At 49.2% G+C, this 16,967-nt stretch overlaps 1 protein-coding gene across 3 annotated transcripts in view; it reads left to right on the top strand.

Annotated features, from left to right (window-relative positions):
* LOC129716192 (protein GOLM2-like) overlaps nt 1-16,443 on the top strand; it is a 55,687-nt gene extending 39,244 nt beyond the window's left edge. For all 3 annotated transcript variants that reach the window (XM_055666062.1, XM_055666064.1, XM_055666061.1), the window contains exons 3-6: nt 9,467-9,521; nt 11,933-12,032; nt 13,695-13,738; nt 16,238-16,443. In XM_055666062.1, the coding sequence (XP_055522037.1) occupies nt 9,467-9,521; nt 11,933-12,032; nt 13,695-13,738; nt 16,238-16,248 (210 nt within the window). In that variant the 3' untranslated portion in view covers nt 16,249-16,443. The remainder of the gene's footprint in view (nt 1-9,466; nt 9,522-11,932; nt 12,033-13,694; nt 13,739-16,237) is intronic.
* The last annotated feature ends 524 nt before the right edge of the window (nt 16,444-16,967 follow it).

Below are 16,967 nucleotides of genomic sequence, written 5' to 3'. Positions count from 1 at the left end.
TACCAATGAACCTGCCTCCACCACTTCCACTGGAAGCTCATTCCACACCGCTACCACTCTCTGAGTAAAGAAGTTCCCCCTCATATTACCCCTAAACTTCTGTCCCTTAATTCTGAAGTCATGTCCTCTTGTTTGAATCCTCCCTATTCTCAAAGGGAAAAGCTTGTCCACATCAACTCTGTCTATCCCTCTCATCATTTTAAAGACCTCTATCAAGTTCCCCCTTAACCTTCTGCGCTCCAGAGAATAAAGACCTAACTTATTCAACCTATCTCTGTAACAGGCTGGACAGGCTAGATGGACAGGCTAGATGCAGGGAGATTGATGCAAACTCCGTACAGACAGCACCCATAGTCAGGATCGAACCTGGGTCTCTGGCGCTGTGAGGCAGCAACTCTACCCGTGCCCACCCCAACTACATTACAGCTTTAATCGGTCTTTATTGGACTTCAATGTTATATCTTCCACCGAATGTCCTTCCCTTTATCCATCACCTGTTCAGTGTGGTTGTCTCAATTGTTTGAAGATCGACACAAAATGCTTCATTTTAAAGACCTCTATCAAGTCCCCCCTCAACCTTCTGCGCTCCAGAGAATAAAGACCTAACTTATTCAACCTCTCTCTGTAACTTAGTTGTTGAAACCCAGGCAACATTCTAGTAAATCTCCTCTGTACTCTCTCTATTTTGTTGACACTAGGGACAGTGTTACAGTGAAGCCAAGCCAGTTAAGCCACAAACCTGCACGTCTTTGGAGTGCGGGAGGAAACCCGGACATCCCGGAGAAAGCCCACGCAGTCACGGGGAGAGAACGTGCAAACTCCGTACGGGCAGCACCCGCAGTCGGGATCGAACCCGGGTCTCTAGCGCTGTAAAGCAGCAACTCTAGCGCTGCAACACTGAGGGGGGAATGTGAGGGGCTTTTTTTTACCCTAAGGGTGGTGGGCATCTGGAACGAGCTGCCAGAGGAGATAGCTGGGACAGGTAATATCACATAGAAACATAGAAAATGGGTGCAGGAGTAGAGGCCAACACCTGCACCTATTGTCTATTATCTATTGTCTATAAATTCCAGTGAATGTAAGCCCAGTCGATCCATTCTTTTTATTTCCCCAAAGTTTAAAAAATATTTGGACGTGTGCATGGATAGGATAAGTTTAGAGAGGATATGGGCCAAACGCAGGCAGGTGGGACTAGTGTAGATGGGCTTGCAGGTCAGGCTGGGCTGAAGGGCCTGCTTCCTCTTGGCCTGTCTCTATAACACGACTCCATTTTGATTCTAGCTTGTCACTAAACCTGTTTGTGCCAAACCAGTTATCAGCAACGTACTTTGGTTGTTGAACCCTCTGGCATGCATCCCAGGTAGATTGTGTAATTTATCATCCCAAGCCACTCTGTTTGTCCTTTGCACTTATGGTACAGTATGTTCCAGCAGCAATAGCAGGCGAAGCAGCCACTCAGGCTGAAAGGAGGTTTTTTTTAACCAGTTCAGTGCCTCGAAATGTGTAAAACATAGAAAATAGGTGCAGGAGTTGGCCATTCGGCCCTTCGAGCCTGCACCGCCAATCGATATGATCATCCAACTCCGTATCCCATCCCTGCCTTCTCTCCATACCCCCTGATCCCTTTAGCCACATCTAACTCCCTCTTAAATATAGCCAAATGAACTGTGTGGCCTCAACTACCTTCTGTGGCAGAGAGTTCCACAGATTCACCAATCTCTGTGTAAAACCCTGTGTAGGAAGGAACTGCCTGTAACCTTGTCCTGCCCAAAAACCCTATAGCGCAGCAAGATAGACCACTCCTGCTAAATGCAATGGGCTGACGTGTAGTACGCAACGGAGCGGAACGTCGGCCATTTTAGTAACCCGACCCCCTCCGACCCGCAGTGTAATCAACGTTGTGGGGGAACAGTTTGTGTTAATAAATTATAATTCTGAAAATGAGGAGAAGATTTTTACCAAATAACTTTTATTTTTACCAGGATGTTTCCGTAAGCGGCTTCCGTCTCCGCACTAGTATCTTTGCGGAGATCGACGGGATCTTTGGTGCGGAGACGGAAGCCGGTTACGGAAATGGGGCCGAAAATTACCCCACGACCGTACTACGCCTTTTTCGTCGAGTGGACTATCTTGCTCCGCTGTAGGGTCTTTGGTTCGGCCCAGAGGCCGGGACGCATGTCTGTGAGCGGATGGCGGGCCACATCTACCACGTGTACACATGGATCCCACCCCTATCGCGCCCCGAATGGCAGGCATCAAATGACGTGTTCACATCGATCCTGCCGCTTCGAGGATGCCACCCAGATTGGCCCCTAGTTACGGGCGCTCGCCAAAATGGCGCACCTTGGCTCTGTCCTGAAGGCGGTGGTTCAAATCAGATATTACGGCAGGACGTTGCAGACATGGGCTGAGAAATAGCAGAGAGTTGAATCCATGCAAGCGCGAGGGGTCGCCAACTGTCCCGTATCAGCCGGGACATCCCGTATATTGGGCTAAGTTGGTTTGTCCCGTACGGGACCGCCCTTGTCCCGTATTTGACCGCTGTGCGGAAAAAGCACCTGCTCTTTGCGATATACGTAATCTTCAAACCGGCCACGGGTGCTGTCTGCACGGAGTTTGCCCGTTCTCCCCGCGACGCGCGTGGGTTTTCTCCGGGTGCTCCGGTTTCCTCCCACGTTCTAAAGGAGTGCGGGCTTGTAGGGTTCGCTGGCTTCTGTGTAGGATGGAACTAGTATAGGGGTGATCTAGTGTTGTTAATTGTCCCGTATTAGCCGGGACATCCCTTGTATGGGGGCTAAATCGGTTTGTCCCGTACGGGACCACCCCTTGTCCTGTATTTGACCGCTGCTACTCGGGTCGAGGGAACTGTTGGGTCGGACACCACCTCACCCGTCCCGACGTAGTGCAGCCCGTGGAGTGCAGCAGCAGCACCTCGCCAGTGGCCCTGTCGGTCAGTCGGCAGCCCGGCCAGCTGTCAGTCCGACACCACCACCACCCCATCCTTCTCACGGCCGATCATCGGTTCGTGAGTTGGACGGGGCGCCGGACTGTGCGCCTCAGCTGGCCCGCCGGCTGGACTTTGTGTGCAGTCCAGCACCCGGCCCAACTCATCATTCGCCCAGCCACGGCCGAGTCGGTCGACGAATTGCCGTAGGTGAATGTGTCCCATATTGTGACCTTTTAGAAACATAGAAACATAGACAATAGGTGCAGGAGTAGAGGCCATTCAGCCCTTCGAGCCTGCACCAGCACCGCCATTCAATATGATCATGGCTGATCATCCAACTCAGTATCCCATCCCTGCCTTCTCTCCATGCCCCCTGATCCCCTTAGCCACAAGGGCCACATCTAACTCCCTCTTAAATATAGCCAATGAACTGTGGCCTCAACTACCCTCTGTGGCAGAGAGTTCCAGAGATCCACCACTCTCTGTGTGAAAAAAGTTCTTCTCATCTCGGTTTTAAAGGATTTCCCCCTTATCCTTAAGCTGTGACCCCTTGTCCTGGACTTCCCCAACATCGGGAACAATCTTCCTGCATCTAGCCTGTCCAACCGCTTAAGAATTTTGTAAGTTTCTATAAGATCCCCTCTCAATCTTCTAAATTCTAGAGAGTATAAACCAAGTCTATCCAGTCTTTCTTCATAAGACAGTCCTGACATCCCAGGAATCAGTCTGGTGAACCTTCTCTGCACTCCCTCTATGGCAATAATGTCCTTCCTCAGATTTGGAGACCAAAACTGTACGCAATACTCCAGGTGTGGTCTCACCAAGACCCTGTACAACTGCAGTAGAACCTCCCTGCTCCTATACTCAAATCCTTTTGCAATGAAAGCTAACATACCATTCGCTTTCTTTACTGCCTGCTGCACCTGCATGCCTACCTTCAATGACTGGTGTACCATGACACCCAGGTCTCGCTGCATCTCCCCCTTTCCCAATCGGCCACCATTTAGATAATAGTCTGCTTTCCTGTTTTTGCCACCAAAATGGATAACCTCACATTTATCCACATTATACTGCATCTGCCAAACATTTGCCCACTCACCCAGCCTATCCAAGTCACCTTGCAGTCTCCTAGCATCCTCCTCACAGCTAACACTGCCCCCCAGCTTAGTGTCATCCGCAAACTTGGAGATATTGCCTTCAATTCCCTCGTCCAGATCCAAATACAATTCCCCTTTGTCCTGTATTTTTGAGTGAGAGAGTTGTCAACCTTACGTGCAGGCAGAGGAGATTTGTTGATCTTGGCATCGTGTTGGTTCAAATGACCTGTTCGTCTGATGTGCTGTTCTCTGTTCTCTGACCTATAAACATTGGCTCCATAGCAACATAGACATAGAAACATAGAAAATAGGTGCAGGAGTAGGCCATTCGGCCCTTCGAGCCTGCATCGCCATTCAATATGATCATGGCTGATCATCCAATAATAATAATAATAATAATTTTATTTATAGAGCACTTTAAAAACAAACATAGCTGCAACAAAGTGCTGTACATCACTAATCATTGACAAAAAAGTTAATACACACCAAAAATAACAATCAAAATAAATAGTAGCAAAAGACATGTAAAATAAAGAAACATCAAAAACACCACAAACAGAAGCAAAGCCTCAGGCATGGTCAAAAGCCAGGGAGTACAAATGTGTAAATCCAACTCAGTATCCTGTACCTGCCTTCTCTCCATACCCCCTGATCCCTTTAGCCACAAGGTCCAGGAGTAGAGGCCCTTCGAGCCTGCACCGCCATTCAATATGATCATGGCTGATCATCCAACTCAGTATCCTGTACCTGCCTTCTCTCCATACCCCCTGATCCCTTTAGCCACAAGGGCCACATCTAACTCCCTCTTAAATATAGCCAATGAACTGTGGCCTCAACTACATAAACCAGGCTCTTTCAATAACATGACTCTTTTAAAAAAAAAGTTTTTTTAAGGGCTTGAAGGACAAAGATCGTTAAGGGTTTGGACACGCTAGAGGCAGGAAACAGGTTCCCGATGTTGGGGGAGTCCAGAACCAGGGGCCACACACACACACACACAGTTTAAGAATAAGGGGTCGGCCATTTAGAACGGAGACGAGGAAACACTTTTTCTCACAGAGAGTGGTGAGTCTGTGGAATTCTCTGACTCAGAGGGCGGTGGAGGCCGGTTCTCTGGAGAGAATTCTTTCAAGAGAGAGCTAGATGGTGCTCTTAAAAATAGCGGAGTCAGGGGATATGGGGAGAAAGCAGGAACGGGGTACTGATTGGGGATGATCAGCCGTGATCACATTGAATGGCGGTGCTGGGTCGAAGGGCCGAATGGCCTCTACTCCTGCACCCATTGTCTATTGTCTATTGTTTCGTTCAGTTTAGAGATTCAGCGCAGAAACAGGCCCTTCGGCCCACCGGGTCCGCACCGACCAGCGATCCCCTCACATTAACATTATCCCTACACACACCCACGAGCGCTGTAAAGGGGCTGTCCCACTGTACAAGCTAATTCAAGAGTTTCTCCCGAGTTTCCCCCCCGATTCGAACTCGGAGAATTACGGTAATGGGTACTCGGGGCTCTCGTGGACATTGTCCAACATGTTGAAAAATCTTCCCGAGCTTACCGCGTTTCCCGAGTACCTGCCGTTAGCGTTACGAGCCGCTAAGAGACGTCTCCGAGCTCCGACGTACCCGCTACGTACATTCTACGTGCTTACATAGAAACATAGAAACATAGAAATTAGGTGCAGGAGTAGGCCATTCGGCCCTTCGAGCCTGCACCGCCATTCAATATGATCATGGCTGATCACCCAACTCAGTATCCCATACCTGCCTTCTCTCCATACCCCCTGATCCCCTTAGCCACAAGGGCCACATCTAACTCCCTCTTAAATATAGCCAATGAACTGGCCTCGACTACCCTCTGTGGCAGAGAGTTCCAGAGATTCACCACTCTCTGTGTGAAAAAAGTTCTTCTCATCTCGGTTTTTAAAGGATTTCCCCCTTATCCTTAAGCTGTGACCCCTTGTCCTGGACTTCCCCAACATCGGGAGCAATCTTCCTGCATCTAGCCTGTCCAACCCCTTAAGAATTTTGTAAGTTTCTATAAGATCCCCTCTCAATCTCCTAAATTCTAGAGAGTATAAACCAAGTCTATCCAGTCTTTCTTCATAAGACAGTCCTGACATCCCAGGAATCAGTCTGGTGAACCTTCTCTGCACTCCCTCTATGGCAATAATGTCCTTCCTCAGATTTGGAGACCAAAACTGTACGCAATACTCCAGGTGTGGTCTCACCAAGACCCTGTACAACTGCAGTAGAACCTCCCTGCTCCTATACTCAAATCCTTTTGCTATGAAAGCTAACATACCATTCGCTTTCTTTACTGCCTGCTGCACCTGCATGCCTACTTTCAATGACTGGTGTACCATGACACCCAGGTCTCGCTGCATCTCCCCTTTTCCTAGTCGGCCACCATTTAGATAATAGTCTGCTTTCCTGTTTTTGCCACCAAAATGGATAACCTCACATTTATCCACATTTACCACGAGTTCGACTTTTTTTTTTAACTCGGGAGAACTCTTGGGTGAACTCGCACAGTGGGACAGCCCCTTTAGGCAGTAACTCTACCGCTGCGCCACCGTGCATCTTTACATCTAGCATAACATAGAAACATTGAAAATAGGTGCAGGAGTAGAGGCCATTCGGCCCTTCGAGCCAGCACCGCCATTCAATATGATCATGGCTGATCATCCCCAATCAATACCCCGTTCCTGCCTTCTCCCCATATCCCCATAACATTGATGTAGCATAACATTGACTCCATTTCAATTCTCAGAGCAATCTCTCATTTATTTTCAAGCCAACTATTTTCCCTCTCCTCACGTCCGTTAACATCCTCTCCCTGACCCATCTGTCAAGCCATAAGCTCAGAAGTGATCGGAGCAGAATGAGGCCATTCGGCCCGTCGAGTTTACTCCGCCATTCAATCATGGCTGATCTACCTCTCCCTCCCAACCCCATTCTCCTGGGTACACAAAAATGTTGGAGAAACTCAGCGGGTGCAGCAGCATCTGTGGAGCTAAGGAAATAGGCAACGTTTCGGGACGAAACGTTGCCTATTTCCTTCGCTCCATAGATGCTGCTGCACCCGCTGAGTTTCTCCAGCATTTTTGTCTACCTTGCATTTCGGCCCGAAACCCATTGTCCTGCCTTCTCCCCATAACCCCTGACACCCGCACTAATCAAGAATCTATTTATCTCTGCCTTAAAAACATGCACTGACTTGTGGCCTCCACATCCGTCTGTGTGGCTAAGAATTCCACAGATCCACCACCCTCTGACTAAAGAAATTCCTCCTCGTCTTCGTCATAAAGGAACGCCCTTTAATGCTATGAGGCAACTTATGCCAGAGGCAATATACATAATTCCTTTAAGGGTTTCTAATCAAACTTACTTTGAAAATTGGTGTGGGGAAAAAGCACCTGCTCTTTGCGATATACGTAATCTTCAAACCGGCTACGGGTGCTGTCTGTACGGAGTTTGATCGTTCTCCCCGCGACGCGCGTGGGTTTACTCCGGGTGCTCCGGTTTCCTCCCACGTTCTAAAGGAGTGCGGGCTTGTAGGGTTAGCTGGCTTCTGTGTAGGATGGAACTAGTGTAGGGGTGATCTAGTGTTGCCAACTGTTCCGTATTAGCCGGGACATCCCGTATATTGGGCTAAATTAGTTTGTCCCGTACGGGACCGCCCTTGTCCCGTATTTGACCGCTACTACTCGGGTCGAGGGGACTGTCGGGTCGGACCCTTATTTTAACCTTTTGTCCCTTATTTAGGAGTTAGAAAGTTGGCTACTCTAGCCGAAGGGCCTGTTCCCACGTTGTACAATAGACAATAGGTGCAGGAGCAGGCCTTTCGGCCCTTCGAGCCAGCACCGCCATTCAATGTGATCATGGCGGTGGTTTTGAGTATAGGAGCAGGGAGGTTCTACTGCAGTTGTACAGGGTCTTGGTGAGACCACACCTGGAGTATTGCGTACAGTTTTGGTCTCCAAATCTGAGGAAGGACATTATTGCCATAGAGGGAGTGCAGAGAAGGTTCACCAGACTGATTCCTGGGATGTCAGGACTGTCTTATGAAGAAAGACTGGACAGACTGGGTTTATACTCTCTAGAATTTAGGAGACTGAGAGGGGATCTTATAGAAACTTACAAAATTCTTAAGGGGTTGGACAGGCTAGATGCAGGAAGATTGCTCCCGATGTTGGGGAAGTCCAGGACAAGGGGTCACAGCTTAAGGATAAGGGGGAAATCCTTTAAAACCGAGATGAGAGGAACTTTTTTCACACAGAGAGTGGTGAATCTCTGGAACTCTCTGCCGCAGAGGGTAGTCGAGGCCACAGTTCATTGGCTATATTTAAGAGGGAGTTAGATGTGGCCCTTGTGGCTAAGGGGATCAGGGGGTATGGAGAGAAGGCAGGTACGGGATACTGAGTTGGATGATCAGCCATGATCATATTGAATGGCGGTGCAGGCTCGAAGGGCCAAATGGCCTACTCCTGCCACTCTTTTCTATGTTTCTATATGTATGTAGTCTGTTTGTTTATACTATTCTTATAACAAATGTAAAGTACTTTGGCCAACGAGAGTTGTTTTTTAAATGTGCTATATAAATAAATGTGACTTGACTTGATCATTCCCAATCAGTACCCCGTTCCTGCCTTCTCCCCATATCCCCTGACTCCGCTATCTTTAACTGCCCTATCTAGCTCTCTCTTAGAAACATAGAAACATAGAAATTAGGTGCAGGAGTAGAGGCCATTCGGCCCTTCGAGCCTGCACCATTCGCCATTTAATATGATCATGGCTGATCATCCAACTCAGTATCCCGTACCTGCCTTCTCTCAATACCCTCTGATCCCCTTAGCCACAAGGGCCACATCTAACTCCCTCTTAAATATAGCCAATGAACTGGCCTCGACTACCCTCTGTGGCAGAGAGTTCCAGAGATTCACCACTCTCTGTGTGAAAAAAGTTCTTCTCATCTCGGTTTTAAAGGATTTCCCCCTTATCCTTAAGCTGTGACCCCTTGTCCTGGACTTCCCTAACATCGGGAACTATCTTCTTCCTGCATCTAGCCTGTCCAACCCCTTAAGAATTTTGTAAGTTTCTATAAGATCCCCTCTCAATCTCCTAAATTCTAGAGAGTATAAACCAAGTCTATCCAGTCTTTTCTTCATAAGACAGTCCTGACATCCCAGGAATCAGTCTGGTGAACCGTCTCTGCACTCCCTCTATGGCAATAATGTCCTTCCTCTTGAAAGCATCCAGAGAACCGGCCTCTGAGGCAGAGAATTCCACAGACTTCTGCCACTTGTACTGCTGAACCAAACTCACCTGCACTGGCTTGGATTGCACCAACCACTCTAGATCGTGCCGTGCTATTTGTACAGTGTTGCCTCTCAAAAACTTTATTGTCTATTTTTATTTCCAGAACAAATTAAGTGCAGACGCTGAAAAAAAGAATAATGATCTAAAGGCAAAGGAAGGTAAGAGGCAAAGCTGTATTAGAAATGTAATAGACCAAGGGGACACGTTGGGTCCCGTACCATCAACGGGCGCTTGCCGGTGGGTGGGGTGGGGGGAGGGGGGCGGACTACGGCATCACACACACACACACACGCACGCATATATTCATACACACACACGCACGCACGCATATATATACACACACACACCGCCCACACACACACCCCCCCACACACACAAACACACACACACACACACACACACACCACCACACACACGCACGCACGCACGCACCCCACACACACACACACGCACGCCCGCACACACACACCGCCATACACACACGCACGCACGCACACACACACCACGCACGCACGCACGCACACACACACACACACACACACACACACACGCACGCACGCATGCACACGCACGCGCACGCACGCACGCACCCCACACACACACACACACACGCACGCACGCACGCACACACACACACACACACACACACACGCACACACACACACACACACACACCCCCCACACACACACACACACACACACACACGCACACGCACACACTCCTCAGCTGGCCCCGCCGGCCGGGCTTAACGTGCAGTCCAGCGCCCCGGGCCAACTCATCATTCACCCAGCCACGGCCCAGTCGGTCGACGGATTGCCGTCGGGGAATTGGTCCCCATATTTTGACCTTTTGTCCCTTGTTTGGGAGAGTGAGGACAGTTGGCGACTCTATCCTACACACACACACACTGGGGACAATTGACTATTTATACCAAGCCAGATCAAGGCGGAGGATGAGAAGAGAATGTAGGCCCAAAAGGCTGGGGTAACTCAGCGGGACGGGCGGCATCTCTGGAGAGAAGGAACGGGTCTTGGTGAGACCACACCTGGAGTATTGCGTACAGTTTTGGTCTCCAGCGTCTGCAAATCCTTCCCACACACCCCGCCATGACTAGGTGGCCGACTAGGAAAAGGGGAGATGCAGAGAGACCTGGGTGTCATGGTACACCAGTCATTGAAAGTAGGCAGGTTACACAAAAAAAACTGGAGAAACTCAGCGGGTGCAGCAGCATCTATGGAGCGAAGGAAATAGGCAACGTTTCGGGCCGAAACCCTTCTTCAGAGAAAGTCTGAAGAAGGGTTTCGGCCCTAAACGTTGCCTATTTCCTTCGCTCCATAGATGCTGCTGCACCCGCTGAGTTTCTCCAGCTTTTTTGTGTAACCTTCGATTCTCCAGCATCTGCAGTTCCCTCTTAAACATTGAAAGTAGGCATGCAGGTGCAGCAGGCAGTGAAGAAAGCGAATGGTATGTTAGCTTTCATAGCAAAAGGATTTGAGTATAGGAGCAGGGAGGTTCTACTGCAGTTGTACAGGGTCTTGGTGAGACCACACCTGGAGTATTGCGTACAGTTTTTGGTCTCCAAATCTGAGGAAGGACATTATTGCCATAGAGGGAGTGCAGAGAAGGTTCACCAGACTGATTCCTGGGATGTCAGGACTGTCTTATGAAGAAAGACTGGATAGACTCGGTTTATACTCTCTAGAATTTAGGAGATTGAGGGGGGATCTTATAGAAACTTACAAAATTCTTAAGGGGTTGGACAGGCTGGATGCAGGAAGATTGCTCCCGATGTTGGGGAAGTCCAGGACAAGGGGTCACAGCTTAAGGATAAAGGGGGAAATCCTTTAAAACCGAGATGAGAAGAACTTTTTTCACACAGAGAGTGGTGAATTTCTGGAACTCTCTGCCACAGAGGGTAGTTGAGGCCACACAGTTCATTGGCTATATTTAAGAGGGAGTTAGATGTGGCCCTTGTGGCTAAGGGGATCAGGGGGTATGGAGAGAAGGCAGGTACGGGATACTGAGTTGGATGATGAGCCATGATCATATTGAATGGCGGTGCAGGCTCGAAGGGCCGAATGGCCTACTCCTGCACCTAATTTCTATGTTTCTCTGTTTCTATGTTAATAAACAGACACCACACAAACTGTTTGGTAGACCAGTTCAAAACTTTACTTAACATCGGTCGATGGAAGGGAGCGAGAATTCCAGCTAAGTAACTACTTCCTCCGGCAGCTCGTTCCATACACCCACCACCCTTTGGGTATGGAGAGAAGGCAGGTACAGGATACTGAGTTGGATGATCAGCCATGATCATATTGAATGGCGGTGCAGACTCGAAGGGCAGAATGGCCTCTACTCCTGCACCTAATTTCTATGTTTCTATGTTTCTACGGGTGACGTTTCGGGTCGAGACCTTTCTTCCGCAGTGTATTTTGCCTTGTTAGAAATAAGCTAAGCAGTGGGGGGGGGCTGGAAGCAAATAAAGTCCAACTCGCGGTTTTAAAAAATGTCTTGCGAAGTTACCTTCACGTTTCCTGAACTGTGGGACCTCACTCGCTACCTTAGATCAACAAAAGACTTTAGAGGAGGAGAAGAAGAAAGCGGAAACCCTTCTGCAAGAGTTCAAGAAGCTCTGTGGTGCAAATAACACTGCTGATTTGTTGAAGTAAGTGTGCCTTGGGCTGGTAAAAGCCTTTTTAAGGTAGGCCCAAAATTCTGGGGTAGCTCAGCGGGACAGGAATGGGCGTCGTTTCGGCTCGAGACTGACGTCGGGGGAGAGGGGAGATACTTGGATAAGGAAGTGTCAGGTGTGAAAATGGGGCAAAGGGGATGGAGAGCAGGGGGGGGGGGGGGGGAGATACTTGGATAAGGAAGTGTCAGGTGTGAAAATGGGGCAAAGGGGATGGAGAGCGGGGGGGGGGGGGAATGTAGAATAGATCTTCTTAGCTGGGAGAAGGTGATGACAAAGGAGACACAGATAAAATATAAGGTTGACAAAAACTGCACTGGACTTTCAGAAGGCTTTCGACAAGAAGGTCCCACATAAGAGATTAGTATACAAACTTAAAGCACACGGTATTGGGGGTTTCAGTATTGATGTGGATAGAGAACTGGCTGGCAGACAGGAAGCAAAGAGTAGGAGTAAACGGGTCCTTTTCACAATGGCAGGCAGTGACTAGTGGGGTACCGCAAGGCTCAGTGCTGGGACCCCAACTATTTACGATATGTATTAATGATTTGGACGAGGGAATTGAATGCAACATCTCCAAGTTTGCGGATGACACGAAGCTGGGGGGCAGTGTTAGGTGTGAGGAGGATGCTAGGAGGCTGCAAGGCGACTGCAGTTGTACAGGGTCTTGGTGAGACCACAACCTGGAGAATTGCGTACAGTTTTGGTCTCCAAATCTGAGGAAGGACATTATTGCCATAGAGGGAGTGCAGAGACGGTTCACCAGACTGATTCCTGGGATGTCAGGACTGTCTAATGAAGAAAGACTGGATAGACTTGGTTTATACTCTCTAGAATTTAGGAGATTGAGAGGGGATCTTATAGAAACGTACAAAATTCTTAAGGGGTTGGACAGGCTAGATGCAGGAAGATTGTTCCCGATGTTGGGGAAGTCCAGGACAAGGGGTCACAGCTTAAGGATAAGGGGGAAATCCTTTAAAACCGAGATGAGAAGAACTTTTTTCACACAGAGAGTGGTGAATCTCTGGAACTCTCTGCCACAGAGGGTAGTCGAGGCCACAGTTCATTGGCTATATTTAAGAGGGAGTTAGATGTGGCCCTTGTGGCTAAGGGGATCAGGGGGTATGGAGAGAAGGCAGGTACGGGATACTGAGTTGGATGATCAGCCATGATCATATTGAATGGCGGTGCAGGCTCGAAGGGCCGAATGGCCTACTCCTGCACCTATTTTCTATGGTTCTAAAACGCTGGAGAAACTCAGCGGGTGCAGCAGCATCTATGGAGCGAAGGAAATAGGCAACGTTTCGGGACGAAACGTTGCCTATTTCCTTCGCTCCATAGATGCTGCTGCACCCGCTGAGTTTCTCCAGCATTTTTGTCTACCTTCGATTTTCCAGCATCTGCAGTCCCTTCTTAAACACAGTTCAGAGCATAGATCGTAGATCTTTGGTTCCGAGTCTGTTTGTTTGCGAGTTTAATAGCCTGATGGCTGTGGGGAAGGGGCTGGATGTAACAGGATTCAGGATCCTGTCAGTCTATTATGAATGTTAATGAGTGCAGGCTATGCCGGTTCCTCGACATACCAGATAGATGACAACATCGCATATTTTAAATCCACCTAATGCTGTTTGTTTGCAGAAACCTCTGTCCTAAGGAAGCTGAGAAACCGCCTCCCAAAGTCGGTAAGTATTTTTCTTGAATCTCGCCCATAAGCTCGTGGAGCAGAATAAGGCCATTCGGCCCATCAAGTCGAGGGTGGCTTGCTGTCCTATCTACCCAAAACAGAACGATGAAATTCATAAGTTCCAAAGTGATAGGAGCAGAATTAGGCCATTCGGCCCATCAAGTCTACTCCGCCATTGAATCACGGCTGATCTGTCTCTCCCTCCTAACCCCATTCTCCTGCCTTCTCCCCATAACCCCTGACACCCGCACTAATCAAGAATCTATCTATCTCTGCCTTAAAAATATCCACTGACTTGTGGCCTCCACAGCCGTCTGTGTGGCAAAGAATCCCACAGATTCACCACCCTCTGGCTAAAGAAATTCCTCCTCGTCTCATCTCCTTCCTAAAGGAACATCCTTTAATTCTGAGGCTGTGCCCTCTGGTCCTAGACTCTAGACTCTAGACTCTCCCACTAGTGGAAACATCCTCTCCACATCCACTCTATCCAGGACATTTCACTATTCCGTACATTTCAATGAGATCCCCTCTCATCCTTCTAAACTCCAGCGAGTGCAGGCCCAGCGCCGACAAACGCTCATCGTATGTTCATTAACCCACTCGTTCCTGGGATGGTTCTTGTAAACCTCCTCTGGGCCCTCTCTGTCCAGAGCCGGCAACATCCTTCCTCAAGATTCAAGATTCAAGATTCAAGATAGATTTAATTGTCACATGTGCCAGATGGCACAGTGAAATGAATTCCCATACAGCCATACAATAAAATTAAACAGGACTCAATACACTATAGAATTTAACATAAAACATCCCCACACAGCAGAATCAAAGTTTCCCACTGTGTGGGATGGCACCAAATTCAGACTCTTCCTCCATTGTTCCCCGTGGTCAGGGCCTCAGATATGGGGCCCAAAACTGCTCGCAATATTAATACGTCAATTGTGTAGGGAAGGTGGGATAACATCGAACCAGTGTGAATGAACAAGTATTCACATACAAGGAATTTGCCTTGGTGCTCCGCCCACAAATGACGACGACAACATAGACATTCCGGTCCCGGAACTCCCTCAGGGTGCCCACAGACAGGGCGTATTCCCTTTCTAATCCCACCCGGGCACAGACGTAACCCCGGAAAAGGGGCAGGCAGCCGGCTCGGGTAGAGCCCTCCGCCGTCTGGTGCCGTGACTCGAGAAGACTTTTAACGTAGGTGGGGGCCCATTGAGGGCTTTGTAGACATGGAGGAGGACCTTGAAGTTTATACGGAACTGCACAGGGAGCCAGTGGAGAGAGTTTTGCCAGGATCGGGGTGATGATGTGGTCCCTTTTTCGGGTGCCCGTCGGGAGCCTCGCTGCGAGCCGAAAGGCCCGTTCCCCCTCCATATCTCCAAACTAAACTAAACTAAACGATCACGGTGGCGCAGCGCTCACGGTTGCCGCCTAACCGCGAATGCAGCGCCGGAGACCCGGGTTCCATCCCGACTACGGGCGGTGCCGTCTGGGCGCAGAGTTTGCACGTTTCCCCACGATGACCCCGACATAGAAACATAGAAATTAGGTGCAGGAGTAGAGGCCATTCGGCCCTTCGAGCCTGCACCGCCATTCAATATGATCACGGCTGATCATCCAACTCAATATCCCGTACCTGCCTTCTCTCCATACCCCCTGATCCCTTTAGCCACAAGGGCCACATCTAACTCCCTCTTAAATATAGCCAATGAACTGTGTGGCCTCAACTACCCTCTGTGGCAGAGAGTTCCAGAGATTCACCACTCTCTGTGTGAAAAAGGTTCTTCTCATCTCGGTTTTAAAGGATTTCCCCCTTATCCTTAAGCTGTGACCCCTTGTCCTGGACTTCCCCAACATCAGGAACAATCTTCCTGCATCTAACCTGCCTAATCTCAGTCCTAAAGTACCAGCACTTTGGAGGGTTTTTTTGCTTTGCACTCTCAGTATTGTAATTAATTTATCGAATTTGCGTTTAACTGGCCTCGACTACCCTCTGTGGCAGAGAGTTCCAGAGATTCACCACTCTCTGTGTGAAAAAAGTTCTTCTCATCTCGGTTTCAAAGGATTTCCCCTTTATCCTTAAGCTGTGACCCCTTGTCCTGGACTTCCCCAACATCGGGAACAATCTTCCTGCATCTAGCCTGTCCAACCCCTTAAGAATTTTGTAAGTTTTCTATAAGATCCCCTCTCAATCTTCTAAATTCTAGAGAGTATAAACCAAGTCTATCCAGTCTTTCTTCATAAGACAGTCCTGACATCCCAGGAATCAGTCTGGTGAACCGTCTCTGCACTCCCTCTTCGGTTTCCTCCCACACTCCAAAGACATCCCGGTCTGGGGGTTCATTGGCTTGGTAAATGTGGAAAAAAATTGGTCTCTAGTGTGGGTACAGGATGGTGTTCGTGTGTGCGGGGATCGCTGGCCGGCACGGACCCGGTGGGCCGAAGGGCCTGTTTCCGGCGCTCTACCTCTAAAACTAAAATACTATTTTCTTTCCAGTGGCCCAATGAAGACCCCTTTTGCCAAATCTCGCTGGACATCAGAGCCATCGCTTGTCCTGGCGTTAACACAATGAGGTGGACGAATCATGGGACGGAAATGAAAATAAGACTCCGGGTCGCACCCTATCCCTTCCTTCCTTACGACGTGTCCAATCTGGGCAGCAATGGGACTCTAGCATTTCTTATCTCCTGAAGAAAACCTCCTTCATTTCCCCACCACCCCCCCCCACCCACCCCCCCCCCCCCCCCCCCACCCCCCCCCCCCCCCCCCCCCCCCCCCCCCCCGCTCAAAACCGGTTTCGGTCAGTATGGCCGTCACCTGTGTCTTAACTCTTAGCCCAGTACGGAAATGATTTGCGGTCGACACGGACTCGACGGGCCGAAGGGCCAGTGTCGCCAAACATATCTAATACTGAAGGTAGACAAAAATGCTGGAGAAACTCAGCGGGTGAGGCAGCGAAGGAAATAGGCGACGTTTCGGGTCGAGACCCTTCTTGAAGGATATAGGGACATAGAAACATAGAAACATAGACAATAGATGCAGGAGTAGAGGCCATTCGGCCCTTCGAGCCAGCACCAGCACCGCCATTCATAGAAACATAGAAATTAGGTGCAGGAGTAGAGGCCATTCGGCCCTTCGAGCCTGCACCAGCACCGCCATTCATAGAAACATAGAAATTAGGTGCAGGAGTAGAGGCCATTCGGCCCTTCGAGCCAGCACCAGCACC

The sequence above is a fragment of the Leucoraja erinacea genome, unplaced genomic scaffold (assembly GCF_028641065.1).
Source record: "Leucoraja erinacea ecotype New England unplaced genomic scaffold, Leri_hhj_1 Leri_183S, whole genome shotgun sequence".
In the NCBI taxonomy this organism is placed as follows: Eukaryota; Metazoa; Chordata; class Chondrichthyes; order Rajiformes; family Rajidae; genus Leucoraja; species Leucoraja erinaceus.
This window is presented reverse-complemented; position numbering and strand designations above follow the sequence as displayed.